Source organism: Gymnoscopelus microlampas (genome assembly GCF_963454915.1).
Source record: "Gymnoscopelus microlampas genome assembly, chromosome: 2".
Taxonomy (NCBI): Eukaryota; Metazoa; Chordata; class Actinopteri; order Myctophiformes; family Myctophidae; genus Gymnoscopelus; species Gymnoscopelus microlampas.
This window is the reverse complement of record NC_139939.1, coordinates 46,808,673-46,824,713: the sequence shown is the minus strand read 5'-3', so window position 1 is coordinate 46,824,713 and position 16,041 is coordinate 46,808,673. Positions and strand designations below refer to the sequence as shown.

Below are 16,041 nucleotides of genomic sequence, written 5' to 3'. Positions count from 1 at the left end.
AAATACACCAACTTTTACTCCACACAGGTAAGTACGTACAGGTTAGTTCACTTAGAACCCATTTTCTTTGTTTCCTATCAACACAACCAACTTAGGAAAAGGACCATTAATCAATACCCCTTTGGCACATTTCTAGGAAGGGAATAGGACCTCTAGTGGGTCAAACACAGAGGCTACAGTAGTGAGTATTCCACTCTGTGTTACTGGTTTCTCATTTGTGTCTTTATCTGCATGTATTTGCAGATTTTGCACTTTATGTTTCCTTTCCACTTCAGGTTCTGGTACCACTTTGTAAGTGCAGTGGGTCTCTTCCTTTGAGGCTTCCATCTCCTCTTCCAGACTGAATGCTGTGGAACTTGTGTCTTCTGTCTCAAGCTCTTTATCTCTGCTGTTCTCTGTGTCTCTATTGACAGGAGCTGGTGTCATTGGCAGAAGTTCTTTAACTGATATCCGATTACACAGACCAGTCACATCAGTTGACTTTACTTTCTGTGGTACGCTGCCAACTATGCTCCAGCCCAAGTCCGTCTTTATAGCATATGGCTCGTCATCACCTCCTGTGATAACTCTCCGTGGCGCTAATGCTTTAGAGCAGTCGTACCCTATTAGTAACCCCACCTTGACATCAATCAGCCCTGACATTTCGTATGCTATGCCATCCAAATGCTTCCATCTTCTGGCTGTCTCTGCGGTAGGTATTTGTGAACGCTCATGTGGGATAAAATCCCTGGTGTAGGCAGGTGGCAAGTCAATATATTTGTCTAAGTCAAGTCCTCTAACTCTTAGCCCACTAACTCTCTCACTCTTGACGCTGGAGTCTTTTCCCATCATAGTAGTTAGCTTTAAGTTGACTGGTTCCATACCTGCCCCAATCTTCTCACACACTTCCTTGTCTACAAAGGTGTTGCTACTCTGGGTGTCTAATAGGGCATACACTAGGGATTGTGTTTTAGGGGTGGTGGTCGAGGAAAGCCATACAGGTACTATCATGGATGTGCTCCCACCATCACCTGTGTTTACACTGCAAGTTAGGGAAGAGGTACTTTCTTCTACTTGCTCAACCTGAGAAGATGATTTGTCTCCAACAGGACGGTCTTCATGAAGGGGTGTCGGATGATATTTCTTACATATGTTGCAAGTAGCCTTTTTCTTGCAGTCCTTTGAAATGTGTCCTCTTCTTAGACAGCCGAAACATAGGTTATTGTCAAATACAAACTTTTTCTTGTCCTCAACAGATTTGTCACTGAACGTCTTGCATTTGTAGATGAAGTGACTCTCTCCACAGCATGTACATTTGACTGTGTTTGAGGATGCTGTTACTTCCTCATCTTCGGAAGCCTCCTCCGAGCTACTCTCCTCTGCACTGTGTGTTTTTGCCACTGTTTTTGGCTTGTCTCTGGTGCTTAGGTTTGTGACAAACACATTTGCTTTTGGGCGCGTCATGTCTCTAGATTGCCTCTCTTCAGTATGCTTCAGTGCATGGAAGGAGGTTATTGGATTGCACGCGATATATGCTTCTTGTGCAATATACTCAGCAAATTCTTTAAAACTAGGGTACTCTTCATTTTCTTTTAGGCATTTTGAAACTATGCGATTCCACCGAGAGGTAACCCAGTCAGGGAGTTTTTGAAGCATCTCTTGATTACTTTCACAGTCGTTCAACACTTGAAGCCCCTTTACATGTGGCATGGCATTGCTGCAAGCTTTAAGAAAATCACCGAACTGTCTTAGTTTAAATGACTCTCGAGAACCAATCTTTGGCCAGTTCTTCAGCTTATCTCTGAAGGCACGCTGGATTATGAACGGGTGACCATAACGCTCATTCAGTGCCTCCCATGCCTGACCGTAGGCTTCCTCATCCTTTCTGAAGAAGCTTCCTTCCAACACAGATCGTGCCTCTCCACTGACATATTTTTGCAGGTAAAAGAGCCTGTCTGCTGTATTTGTGCATCGGCGCTCAATTAATGCTTTGAAGCTCACGCTCCACTCTAGGAAGTTCAGTGGGTCGCCTGTGAAGATGGAGGGCTCAGGTGCAGGCAGTCTGGTAAGCACCATTGTGTCATAAAGGGCTTGTACTAATGACACTTCGTTGTTAGTACTGTTTGATTGTACATTGTCCTTATATGTTCTTTCACTTTTTATCTCTTTCTTAGGAACTGCATGAGGAAGAACCACTTCACTGCAAACTGATCTCTCATCACAGTCGGCTTCAGAGTATGCCTTAAGCTTGGCAGTTAGCACTTGAATATCCCTCTGATTTTCTAGCTTTTTAAGCTCTGCTGCCATAGTTTGTTGCTGTGCGGCCATATCTGCCGCCATAGTTTGTTGCTGTGCGGCCATAGTTTGTTGCTGTGCTGCCATAGCTTGTTTTTGTGCAGCAATAACATCCTCCATCTGCATTTCTACTTGTTTGGCAGCCAATTCTGCTGCATAATCTGCAATTTTTGCTGAGACACTTGGGTGATCTGATCCATGTTTTGAGTGTTGGGAAGTCCCTGCTATGGACTGGGCGTATTCTTTGTTAAACACCATATTGAGTCTTGCTCTTTCTGCGTCTGGATCAAACTCTTCCATTCCATTTTCAACCAAACGTATATTCATCAGCCTCATCAGGTCATTTGTTAGGTGTACGCAGCCATCTATTTTCCGCCTAATATCTGGAGACGGAGCTGATAATGTTCTCATACTATTATACACATCTTCCAATTGTTTCTCTAACCCTTCAACACTGTCCATCATCTCAGCCAAATTCAGGTCAGAGCATTCAAGTTTCAGATTTGCACGTGCAACTCTAACCTTGTCTTTCCAATGTCCATACAGTGAGTTGAATTTACTCTCCATTTTAGAAATCTCTTGTTGCTTCAGCTCCTGCATTTTTGGAGTGAACCTTCTCTCTCTACTGGATTTCCGGGTTTGATCTTGCTTTGGCGTGGAGGTAAGCTCCTTTTGAGACACTTGAAGTATTTGTATTTCAGCATGAATTTCACCTATTAGTGTCTCAAGCCGTTCTCTTTCTTTATCATCAGTTTCTGTTTCAAGTTGTTCTTTTAGTTTGTCATAGTCCTTTTGAAGAGACTCCATTTCTTTCTCATCACCTTGTGGTTTTCCACCGCCAGCAGGCATAATTCTGTTGTATGCTGTGCTGTATTTAACATCAACTTAAAGGGTGCTCTTAAACCTCGAGTGCAATGAGTGTAAACCAAAACTCTATACTGTATAGCAATTCAAAAATAAACTTTGTGTGCACTCTTTGATTACAGCGACTCTCAATTATCAAATGGCAATTAACTGTCAAACAATATGCATAGCAATGCAACATCAATACAGCAAATAACAATTACAATGTTTGTAAACAATTTCTTTTTTTTTCCTTTTCTTTTTTTTTGTTTGTTTTTCTCTTTTAACTTCTGTATCTTATCAACTGTTCTTCATGTGTTGCACTGTCAAACCTTGACGTCTGGGATGACGATACAATCCTGCACTCTCTTGGTTGCAGCGATGAGATGAAAACAGTCATGCGCACAAAAGCCTCTTGCAGAGCTGCAGTGTACACTGGGCAACGCTGCCCTCCGTGGGTGATACTGCGGTACTGCAGCTTCAGTTGTTCAAAGCAGACTGTACCTCTCCTCTCCGTCGGACATTATTTCACTGCGTTAGAGCTCTGTCACTCTTTTTACTACCACGTCCACGTTGGTGTATTCCGTTCCCTCTGGGACCACGCTGGCTTGACGTTCTCTCTTGGGGACCACGCTGGGCGTTACGTTTTCACTGTAGCTGCCCCAGGTTCAACAAATGTCCACGCATCATACAGATGTCTTTTTCTGGTATTTATTCCATCATAACTCTCCAAACTCCTCCATACAGACACCATACAAGACACCGTGAAAACTACAAAGAAATAAACATACATTTGTTCAGTTGAATCCATAATCATTATGAAACAGTCCTCTGATTAGTCAGTCCACACAGGTGCATCCAATTATTGTCATCTTACAATGAAGTCTTCCAAACAAAGTTTAACTTGCAAATAACAATGCACACAACAATACATCACAACTCAATGAAAGGCACAGAATGCAATAAACATTTACCGTGTGCGCCTCTTGAACCTTGTGCAGAACTATAGCAATTGTATCTCTCTCTCTGGAGTTTCTCAAGACGTGACCTCTCTGTGTCAGCTCTGCTTGCTTCTGACTTGATTGACAAGCTTCACTCTGACCATGTGACTCTGCCCAATTTACCATAAACCCTTCAAGCAATGGGCACCGCGTTTTTACCTTAAATCTTGTACTATATATAAACCTTTTTAATATATTTATTGTAACTTTAGTACTAATTATTCATAATTAAATGAATCTTTTATCCTAGTGTGTACATGAACTTTACATAAACAAAACATATTTATAATTATAACTGAAACCACTGTCGCTCTATCTGGGACAGTTACACAAGGTACCTTGCCTCAACATTTTTAAACGATATTAAATTGTCCTGTAAACAACAATCTTGTAAATCCTTTGTTAATAAAGATGCTATATTGCCATGAAGTCTCATTGTACATATTGGAATCGATATTTGTTGTGTGTGTGTGTGTGTGTGTGTGTGTGTGTGTGTGTGTGTGTGTGTGTGTGTGTGTGTGTGTGTGTGTGTGTGTACAAATATCAAAATCGGAATAAATAATAATAATCAGTTAATACTGGCTATCCTCATGACCTGTCCTCCTGTATCGCCTCAATTTACCTTTGGGGATTAATAAAGTATATCTTATCTCATCTCGTGCCTCATCCCAAGAGCTGAACTAAAGGTGTGGTGGCCCATAGAGTCCCCTCATACCCGGCAGTTGACCGTGTACAGAGACAGACCCAGCGCATGGCAGAGCTGGAGAACCTGGATACCACTTGTGTTTTTTAGTTTGTTAAAATTGTGTCTAGGCTAGCAGTCAGGGAGATGAATGCCCCTGGGGATTTTTGTGTTATCCTTTTAGCATAATCTTTGACTGTACTACCTGTACATCTTGTTAATAAAGTGTTGCAATCAATGCATCAATCAATCAACGCAGGTCGATCCAGGTACAGGTATGCAGAATCGGTTTTCTTAGCATTCAGGTCCCCACGCTCACTAAAACATCTCCCAGGGTTTTATAAAATGGTTTATCTCTCCCTCTAAGAACAGCAGCACACAATAAGTAGACATGTTGGTCAGCACAAATTATTTCTTTGCAATTTATTTTGCCAAATACTGTATTGGATTAGGATTCTACCTTTTTGATCACAGAGTGGGTTAGTTCTGAATCCTGAGTCCATCTGTGTGAGTGAAGTTTTTTTGTTGATGGCATAACCTCAGTGAACTGTAACTGTGAGAGCAACCAGTGGAAATGTCTCCTCTGCACCATGTCTCTTACGTAGCAGTCATTTATCTCTCTAATAAAATCTGGATTTTTGCTTTTTAATACAAGGCAGGCCTTGAACATGCTATGGTAAATGATTTACATCTTGAGATGTAAGATGTGAGATCTAATTACAAAAAAAAGATAAATATCGAAAACAACAAAAACAGTGAGTGAATACATTAATTCGAGTAAGTTAAATAAAACTAGGGGCAACCACATTAACTAGACATTTTGGGTGACAGTTATGATTCTATGCGGTATTGTGGACTATCACAGATGAATACATTTTCACTATCATCATAATGCCTCTGACTGTTCGACCATGTTGCTGAGACGAGAACAGAGCGGTTTCGATGTGGATCTCGGACTTTGTGTAGCCAGCCTGTGACGTCAGCCATCTGTGACGTCGGACATCCATCTGTGACATATCTATGATGTGACTCCAAATATGGGCAAGGTTTCAACCCAGTCAGAGCCCCATTGACTTCCATTATAAAATTATAAGTTAAATATTTCAAAAAGTAAAATACATGTGAACAATGTGGAGGTACTTCTGTGACTTACTGAGCCAGAGCCAGAGACAGACACACAGACAGACCGACTCTCTTATAGACAGCTACGGCTAGACTCCCATGGATTTATCCCATGGACTAAACACAGATGTTTCTCCTGGGTGTCATAGTGGTGTAGTGAAGCTAGTGGAGCTAGGTGACCACCAGTCCTTGGCTTTGGTCCAGTCCTCTGTCCTCCTTCTTTGATCTGTAGTCCACAGACATCTTGAAGGCTATCTATGAAATAAGTGAAAGTCAGCAGCAAGTCAAAGATGTCACCTGCTACTTCGTCTTTATGCTGTATTATGTAGCAGATTTATGAAGGCGGTCATATGGAAGCCAGAGATTCTGTTCATCAGCTTTCTGCTCACGGTATTTCTCCAGCAGATCACGATATTCGCTGAAGATTGGTGTGTAGCTGCTGTAGGCCTACGTTTGTTTTCCTCTGAATTTTCAAACTCCAGTAGGATTTTGTCCATGAAGCTCTGCTGGAACTCCTCATAGATGCAATCCAGTCCTAAATACATTCATTGCAAGAGAACTGTTTATGGAGGGGTATTGTTGTTCATCATTTGACTGAGAAGGAGATGCCGCAGGAGCAGTTTTGATCTGCTTGAGGGTTCTTCAGTATTTGGAAGGAGGAGCGGATCAGCTCCTGGCTAAAGTCCAGGGTGGCTCCTTTCACAAACTCCAGGCTGTCCTGATCCACAAGCACTCCCACTCCGTCCTGTTCCAACAATCTGTCATCCTCTGCTATGCTACTACATACTGAAAAGTTATACTGGAATCCAGAACAGCCTCCTCCCTCCACTTGGATCCTCAGATACTCTCCCTTCTCCAGTATCTCCTTTAGTCTCCTAACACATGCTTCACTGAGGTGGACTTCATCTTCAGATGGAGTTGACGCCACTGGTTTCTCCTGGCCTGAGGTACTGTTGAAGCACTGAAGCCCAGCTGTGTAGGCAGGGTATGGGCTTTGGGGACGCCATTGCAATTGTTGTCTCACGCAGATATTGTGGAAAGACACAGAAGCCCCCCTAGCAATATTCAGTGCTCTTGTCCTTGATGCAGTTATCATGGCTGCTCTCAGGAATGACATCATCGTGTGTCTCTCCCTCCTTCCATGCGCCATTTTAATTAAATCCCAACTCGGCTTTCAGAGGGAGGTGGCCTGCCGGCCTCCCATTGGTCAGCCAAAGGCTGATGACGTCACTTGTAAACGTTGAGGGTCAGGTGAACTTCAATGTTTACACCTGACGTCATCAGCCTTTGGCCATGGTTATAAATTGTTGTGGTAGGCAAGCAGGGTGCAGAACTTGGTGAAGTTAATGAAGATCAGTGTAATTCTCATATGAATGGGTGATTGCAATGGATGAACGCTATGCTTTCCTTGTGGAGTGGTTTGACCCCTATCCGTCGCTCTTGCTGCGTTACCAACTGATGTACTACCCCAGAGATGGCACAGTGGAAATGTATGATATGAGAAACCAACGGCTCTTTCTGAAAAGGACCAGATGTGAAAACATTAATCAGTCGGATCTGTATATTGGGAATCGAGTAATTGTGTGCTCCCGGCAGCTCAATCTGGTCGGATACGGAGACCTGTACACAGAAAACATCCTCGACAGCCAAAAAGAAAGAACTCTCGCAATGATAAAACCGGACGCGATTACCAAGATAGGACACATCATTGAGATGATATACACCACCGACTTGACCGTGACCAAAGCCAAGATGACCAAGCTGACAGGGGGACAAGCAGCAGACTTTTATATGGAAGAAGAATCGAAACCTTACTCCACCTTTCTACACGTGGCGCAGCACGTGTCCTCGGGCCCTGTGATTGTCATGGAGCTCATGGGCGAGCAGGCCATAGCAATCTGGAGGAGACTGCTGGGACCAACGGAACCCTCTACGGCACAGGGCGAGGCTCCGCATAGCGTCCGGGCCCAGTTCGGAACAGATAGCGTCCAGAACGCGGCACATGGCTCTCACTCGTACAATGCAGCAGCGAGAGAACTTCAGTTTTTCTTCCCATCCCCTCCGACTCGCGGCCCCTCAAATACAGCAACATTTTTGGATTGCACGTGCTGCATCATTAAACCCCACGCCATGTCGGAACGCCTGGCCGGGAAGATACTGAAGTCCATCACTGCGGCTGGATTTGAGATCTCCGCTCTTCAGATGTTCAATATTGGCCGTGTCAATGCAGGAGACTTCTATGAAGTTTACCAAGGGGTTGTGAAAGAGAACACATACAGTAGCATGGTAAATGAGTTATGTTCTGGACCCTGCATGGTCATGGAGATCCGTGGCATGGGCTCACCGAACACATTCCGGGAATTCTGTGGACCGGTAGATCCGGAGGTCGGACGGATTCTACGTCCGACCTCGTTGCGCGCACTTTATGGCAAAGACAAAGTGCACAATGCTGTCCACTGTACAGACGTCCCAGAAGACGGAGTGTTGGAGGTGCAATACTTCTTCAAGATTTTGTCTGGTTGACTTGAATTTACAGTATATTGACTGTAACACACACACACAAGTTGTACATAATGTTGTATTTTCACGTGCATTCAAAAACATCAGGCTTATTTTCTGTCACACCAACATTTCACTGCTTGTACTTGTACGAGTGAGTGACAAATAAACCTCTGAATATTTGAATCAGATTAAATAAAGTGACAAGAGATAGAAACTGAACAAAAACTAGTCATATTGGGATTGACATCCCAAATAATATGGGGTTCGGTTCCACAGGCTCCATTTTTAGGTAAGTGGATAATCAGTGGGATATCGATCTGAGATAATGAATTCACAAAATGTGAAACATCTTCCGGGATTGGGTTCCTTGGCCTGCTGGCAGTGTGGACAAGACATCTGGTGTCTAGTGGTTTTTTGAGGGACAATTCAGACCGACAGGCGCACACACACACACACACACACACACACACACACACACACAGACGAGAGGCGGTGGCTCAGAAGCAAGAGTGTCCGCTTAGGAAATGTAAGGTTCCTAGTTTGACCCCCGGCTCTCCCTGTATTAGTGTCGAAGTCCCCCTGAGCAAGACACTTAACCCCTAACTGCTCCTGATGAGAGCAGGTTTGTGCCTTGCATGGTTTCCTCTGCCATCGGTGTGTGAATGGGTGAATGAAGGTTAATGCACATTGTAAAGCGCTTTGAATAAAGGCGCTATATAAATGCACCTTTTACCATTAGACACAAAAGGGCAAAAGCCTGTGGCGGAGATAACTAGAAACATGAGCTCTGCGGAGCGCAATTCTCTGCTAGAGAACATTTCTGATGTCCTGCAACACTGCTCCATATTGGCAAGACTCCGGTGGTTCAGTGGATTGACGGGAGGGTGAATCTCAGATTACAAATTCACGCAATGCGAGAAATATTCACAAAAAAAGAAACTCAAAAAGGAAATCATGTTGGATCTCGGGATCCACATAGAAGTGGCTAATGTGGATGTTGGGATAGGGATCTCGGACTTCATGTGACCAATAATGATAATGAATAATAAAAAAATAATTGACTTCCTTGGTTTACTGGCAGTGTGCACAAGAAGCTTGACAGTGATTGGTGTAGTGGTAGACAGACAGACAGACAGACAGACAGACAGACAGACAGACACGCGCACACGCACACGCACACGCACGCACGCACGCACGCACGCACGCACGCACGCACGCACGCACGCACGCACGCACGCACGCACACACACACACACACACACACACACACACACACACACACACACACACAGAGGCAAAGATATAATCCCCTGCCCCTCGGCCTGGTGTGTCTACCCTATACACCCTATCGTGATCCCATTCACAACATTTTCCAGAGGCTTGTAATAATCCAAGTCAAGTCGTCACCTAGTTAATATAATAGTACAAAACAACAGGAGCTGACCCAAAGTGCTTTCCAATAGACAGATGACAAAAAACTAAAACAAACTAATAACCATGTAATCAATAAAAGCAAGAATAAAGTGTAAAAACACATAAATCACAATACAATTATAGAAATAAAACAACTATGTCATAAATGTAAAAAGTGAAAAACTGAATAAAACAAACAATTTACAACAGATTAAAATAAAATACAATTGAATCAAATTGAATTAAAACAAATCCATTGAGTGGACTTGACAAGCAAAACCCATGGGGCAACCTCAGACTGAACTATTGTAAAAGCAAGAGAAGAAATGCAGTTCTTTACATTTACATTTCCACTTACTGTGTGTCACAGTGTTCAAAAACCTCCAGCATTATTTATCTCTTTTTTTCTCCTTTATTTTTTCTTATTTTTTTCTCAGGTGACTTAATTGTTAATCTGGTTGTGAACTTGTGACTGAAACAAATAACTGGAGGACACTGGAAAACACATTTCATTTTGTTGCGCTGTGATACTGTTATGATCCAGTAGATGGCGACAATATAAAGCTCATGGATGCCAACAGCTGTAAGGAGGAGAAGAAGAAGGACGTCATCAATCGTGCGACAAACAGTGAAAACCTACATCCACACATGACCTTTCAAGAAACTCCACTATTTTCATGATTTTCCAGACAATTATGATCTAAGAAGACTATTCAGTCGTGAGACTCAAAACAAAATGCTTCGCGTGTCAATTATAGCAGCGTGTGGCAGAGGCATCGCTAGAAGGGTGAGTACTGTTGGATAACAACACGTTAAACCAGATACCATGGCACCAGAATGTATTATACATTTGAAAAGATATGCAAGGGACCCCCGTAAGAGAAGATTTTTACGGCTCAGTGATTCTCAACCATTTTAATCAAGGACCCCCAGTTTGACATGCATTAGTCTACGGACCCCCATTTAATGGCATTTCTATATCTGGGACCCCAATTTATATTGTAAAATCAATGCTAATTTAAGAGTACAAATGGTTCTCTTTGTACACTCTCTGAGTTACAGACCCATAAGGGTCCATTTGGTTCCATTTGTACTCTGAGTTACAGACCCATAAGGGTCCATTTGGTTCCTGTCCATCATTTAGCTGGGGACCCCCTGGAACTCCCTCAAGGACCCCTGGGGGTCCCCGTACCCCACTTTGAGAACCAATGATGTATGCTACCAACAGACATCAAAATGTGTGACTCCTCACCCTCCTTCAAACCCACCATAAAAGAGCACTTGTAACAATTTGTAACTGGTCCTAGAAAAGTCTAGCAACTAAATGCTATTTTTAATATCTGGCATCTAGTTGCAATACCAACCCTTGACAGCCCATTCATCCAAACAGAAAAGTTTGATCTGATTGTATTAAACAACATGTAACTCACCAACATTGCAGCTGTACGGAAAGCTTGAATTATCCTCTTAGAGGATAATTCAAGCTTGTTTCATAAAAATCCACCGTAGACATGTTATTATGAGCTACTTTCTGTCAATAAAGAGTGCTTCCAAACTCGAACACTTAGAAAAATTATCACCTGCACGGAATGTATTGACAGAAAGTAGCTCATAACATGTCTATGGTGGATTTTTATGAAACAAAAACTTGGCAGTTACAAAGAGGATAATCCAAGCTTTCCGTACGACTGCAATGTTGGTGAGTTTAACATTGTTTAATACAATCAGATCAGACTTTTCTGTTTGGATGAATGGGCTGTCAAGGGTTGGTATTGCTACTCTAGATGCCAGATATTAAAAACAGCATCTAAGAGTTGCTTGTGGCTAGCTTAACACCAGAAATGACCGCCCCCCCCCCCCAATGTTTACTAGTGTACACATATAAGTTTATTGCTAGTGTTGATGATGTCTTGTATATTATTGTATGTCTTTATGAATTGAATACACAGGACCACAATGGAAACAAGCCCTTAGGGCATTTTGTGTTATCCTTTTAGCATCATTGTATAATCGTACCACTGTACTATTTGCAAACTGTTAATAAAGTATTCAATCAATCAAATACTTTAAACCTCTTCAGCTTTTTCCCTATTTTGGCACGCCAAATTTCTTTCTCCATCAAATATCTACAAGCAGATCTACAAGCTCACAACGAGTCACAAGCTTGTAGGTCTGCTATTATTGAACATTTTTTAATAAGTGGTTATAGGGAGTGGCTGATATCTACTGCATGCATTTCAGTGGTGGGATTCAACTTTGTGTGGCATTCTCATTTGTACCGCATTGTGTGTAGGACTCACTCAATAATGTGTGTATGTAGTTTCACATCCACTTGAAAGTTCTGGCAGAAAAACGTGCATTTAGTAAAAAAATAAATATCTGCACTTTTCCACTAGATTAATTTCACGCGGGCAACATTCTCTGTATGTGAAAAGGATGACATTCACAGCAACTCTAAACACGAGGTAAACTTCCTTCAACCAGCATATACATTGTGGTTGATGCAGAGTAATTATAATTGCACTTACAGTAGCTCTGGTCCATAGCCTTAAGGAGAACTCCTAACACTATGGACCAGAGCTAAATTGCACCCTACATAGACTGTTGTCTGGGAATCCGGTGGAAAAGTGTTTTAATAAATACATTTTCTGCCAGACATTTCAATTGATTATGTTACTACTAGTGGATAAGACGTTTGGCTTTAGTGTCCCTTCCCCACGGCGAGACCTGGGTTCGAATGTAGGGGCGTTAAAAGTACATGACTAGAGCTGACATACCAAGTCACAGCAATTATTTGTATGGGTGAGTACACAGAGAGTGCTACAAATTAGAATGCAGACAAGATGAATCCCTCTATGGAATCACACCTGAGTTTTCTATGGCCGTATAGAAAGAACACTTGATTGAATATTTTATTAGACAGAGATGTAAAACAGCATGAGCACAGTCAAACAGTTTGACTAAAAGGATAACACCAAAAAAGTCCTTGTGGTCTTGTTTCCATTGGGGTCCTATGTAAAAAAAAAAATAGCACCAAACATACAATGTATTCTGTTTGATCCACCATCCTCGGCTAGTTCTACATCTTAATGAAAGCATTTCTCCCTCAGCTCTCCTCGTCGTTCGCCGGAGAGAACGCGGTCCTGTCCAACCTGCTCATCCCCCCGAATCTCGTGGATCCTTCGAGAACAAGTAAAAGGCTCTTTCTCTCCCAGTAGTTATTCAAACAATCAACAAAAAAAAACACGTTATTATGACACATTTAATATCCTTCATGACACTTTGTGATAAGAGTTGAATTCAGTTTGGTCTTGATGTTTTTTCCTTTGCAGAAAGACCCCCGCCCCCTCTAGATTGTAGCCTCCCCCTCTTGAGACGGTGCGATGAGCCGATCCCGTCTCACCTGAGCCCGCTACGGACCTGGGTGGACAGCCTGGAGACACAGGACGGTGAAGCTGTGGGTTTGGCTCAACTCCATCCTGATGTCTTTGCGGTGCCTGCCAGGTAAAGCCCATACCAGTGGCTCTTACCCCAATTAACCCATTCAATCCGGGAACGCATCTGTGTCATTTTAGATTTCTTTGGCAAAAATAGCAGATCTACAAGCTCATAGCGTGGCCCTGAGTGCCACGCTATGAGCTTGTAGATCTGCTATTTTTGAAAGATTGTGAACATTTTGTGCAATTTTTTGAATATATATATATATTTTTAAGCGAACATTTGTAACTGTCAAATGTCTCAACAAATGTCTTCATTTTTCTAAAAAACTATTGTTGCTATATCAGTGGTTCTCAAACTTTTTCATGACAAGGACCACCGAAAATGAAATGATGCATTTGGCCACTGACCCCCATCTCAAAATATTTAGTTCAAGGGACCCCCTAGAAGCAAAGATTTGAGTGAAAAAATGTCACTTTAAAAAAATATATATTCAAAGATGTGCAAACATTTTCACGATTTTTCTAAAATAGCAGATCTACAAGCTCATAGCTAAAATATAGTATAAAATAATGGTGGTTTAAGTGTAAGGGTTAAAACCGGTAAAGCATCTGTGTCATTTTAGATTTTAGCTATACCATGTGTATATATATATAATTTAGCAACATACGTTTTTCAGAAAACTCTTAGGATTTAGAACAGTGGTTTAAATAGCAGATATACAGTACAAGCTCACAGCGTGTCACTTACAAACTGAAGATGACATAAATCAAATAATGTTCTCTTATCCCCCCCATTAGGCTTGACATTCTCTACGAAGTTGAAATGTGGCAAAGAAAATATCAGAGAATTGTAAGTTATTTGTGATAAACGTTTTAAAGTTATGAAATATGTTGCCGTCAATCGTTATACAGTAAACTACTCTTGCTGTGAATTACGTTCTTCTTTGAATCCCCCAGAGCCATGCTAACACAAAGACCAGGGCAGAGGTCAGGGGTGGCGGTAAGAAACCGTGGAGACAGAAGGGAAGCGGACGCGCTCGTCACGGAAGTATCAGATCACCTTTATGGAAAGGAGGTACGATGAAGCATGAAATGCAGTAATGATGACTGTTCATTTAGTGATGATGATTGTATTAATTTAACTCAAAGTGTACATTTGATACCGTTTGTACACTTATTTAATACAGCTAAATTCACCAGCAGCACTTTAAAACAGGACCATGATGTACAGTACACCATTGGGGATATACTTTGTTATCAATAAAAGAGAGATATAAGCTAGGCACACGTCTACGTACAGTACAGTATATTCATGTTGTATTTGTCCCTGGAGTTAATAGAAAGTAAGCAATCCCAGAAAGTACAAGATGAGGTGTATTTTCGATCAATTACACACCCCATGGAGCCTTGAATTCTTTTTAGTTTTTTGGCGCATTCCTAAGCCAATAATTTGATGACCAGCGGAGTTTCCGGTAGGGGACTCAATGGAGACTCTTTGAGTCTCCTACCGGACACTCTGCCGGAAAAAAAGTCATTTTGGGGGTGAACTATCCCTTTTCATTGATCCTGTGTGGGAAATTCAGTCACCAGAGGGCAGCACAGCAGTTAAGATACAGTTACAGGCCAAGAGAAAGAAGTACTGTAAGCAGGGTAAAAAACATCACACGCAAAAGAAAATAACCTTCAATAATGAACAATAGTATATACATCAGTTATACACCTTCAACAAAAGCTTGCATTATGCAGTGCAAAAGAAACAATAAGAGTACACACAGTAACCATGTCAAGGGATACTTAAAACATCAAACGTCAACCTTAAAAGACACTTTAGATAAGTGTCCTGTACTGTAATGAACCGTTGTAACGGAATGATTGTATATTTCAGGTGGGGTCGCTCATGGACCAAGAGGTCCGACCAGTTATTATTACATGTTGCCTATGAAGATGCGTGTGCAGGGACTGAAGGTAGCTCTCAGCTCTAAGCTGACTCAGGTAACTGGAATGCTTTTAACAAAAAACATTCATTTGTGAAATTGTGATGCTCATCTAAATCCAACCTTTTATTTTTCATTAGAATGAGAAGCCTGGGCATGGATTAAAGTTCTCGGCCTTATTTCAGTCATTTGGATTCCATATGAAGCCAGCATGTCTTCTATGGAAGCATGTTGCGCAGCGTACATAGGCTATTTTCGGTCATTATTTTAAGATTAGAGCATTTGAAGTGGTCAAACTAGCGATATGTACAGACGCATCTTCCATACAATCTTAATAGTCTTGGATATTTCGTATAAAAGCAAAAGGTTAAAGCCTCAATCTGTGATTTCTTCACCTGTTTGGCAGGAACAGTTACTAAAACATAATCGTGTTAATTGTTTAGGAATCAGCACTAATGTGGTGGGGGGGCTCCTTTCACACCGTTTCACAAATTGCGCGTTAGGACTTGGTCATACAAACATTTTCAGTCGTGAGATTCGTGATCTTGTGTGCCGTGAGATCAAGTACCTTGGTCATTGTATCTCTGATGATCTCACAGATGACAAAGACATCCATAGACAACGTTGAAAACTGTATGCCCAGGCAAACATACTAATGCGGACATTTCACAAATGCTCTGTAGATGTCATGGTATCACTTTTTAAAGCTTCCTGTACACCGTTGTATACGGCTCACCTTTGGAGTAACTAAAAGGCTAGCAGCATGCAAAAACTTGAAGTTGCGGCTAGCAGCATGCAAAAACGTGAAGTTGCATACAACGATGCCTTAC

At 41.9% G+C, this 16,041-nt stretch overlaps 2 protein-coding genes across 2 annotated transcripts in view; both read left to right on the top strand.

Moving 5' to 3' along the window:
- mrpl4 (mitochondrial ribosomal protein L4) overlaps window positions 1–16,041 on the top strand; it is a 33,036-nt gene that overhangs the window by 14,551 nt on the left and 2,444 nt on the right. Inside the window, exons 6-10 of the mRNA XM_084043390.1 lie at window positions 12,948–13,029; window positions 13,170–13,341; window positions 14,076–14,127; window positions 14,235–14,352; window positions 15,163–15,269. Of these exons, the coding sequence (XP_083899516.1) occupies window positions 12,948–13,029; window positions 13,170–13,341; window positions 14,076–14,127; window positions 14,235–14,352; window positions 15,163–15,269 (531 nt within the window). The remainder of the gene's footprint in view (window positions 1–12,947; window positions 13,030–13,169; window positions 13,342–14,075; window positions 14,128–14,234; window positions 14,353–15,162; window positions 15,270–16,041) is intronic.
- Window positions 7,309–8,854, top strand: LOC311038113 (nucleoside diphosphate kinase homolog 7-like; the record flags this gene model as incomplete). The annotated part of the gene is made up of 1 exon (XM_084047456.1): window positions 7,309–8,854. The coding sequence occupies one exon, from the start codon at window positions 7,309–7,311 to the stop codon at window positions 8,443–8,445; it is 1,137 nt and encodes a 378-aa protein (XP_083903582.1). The 3' UTR covers window positions 8,446–8,854.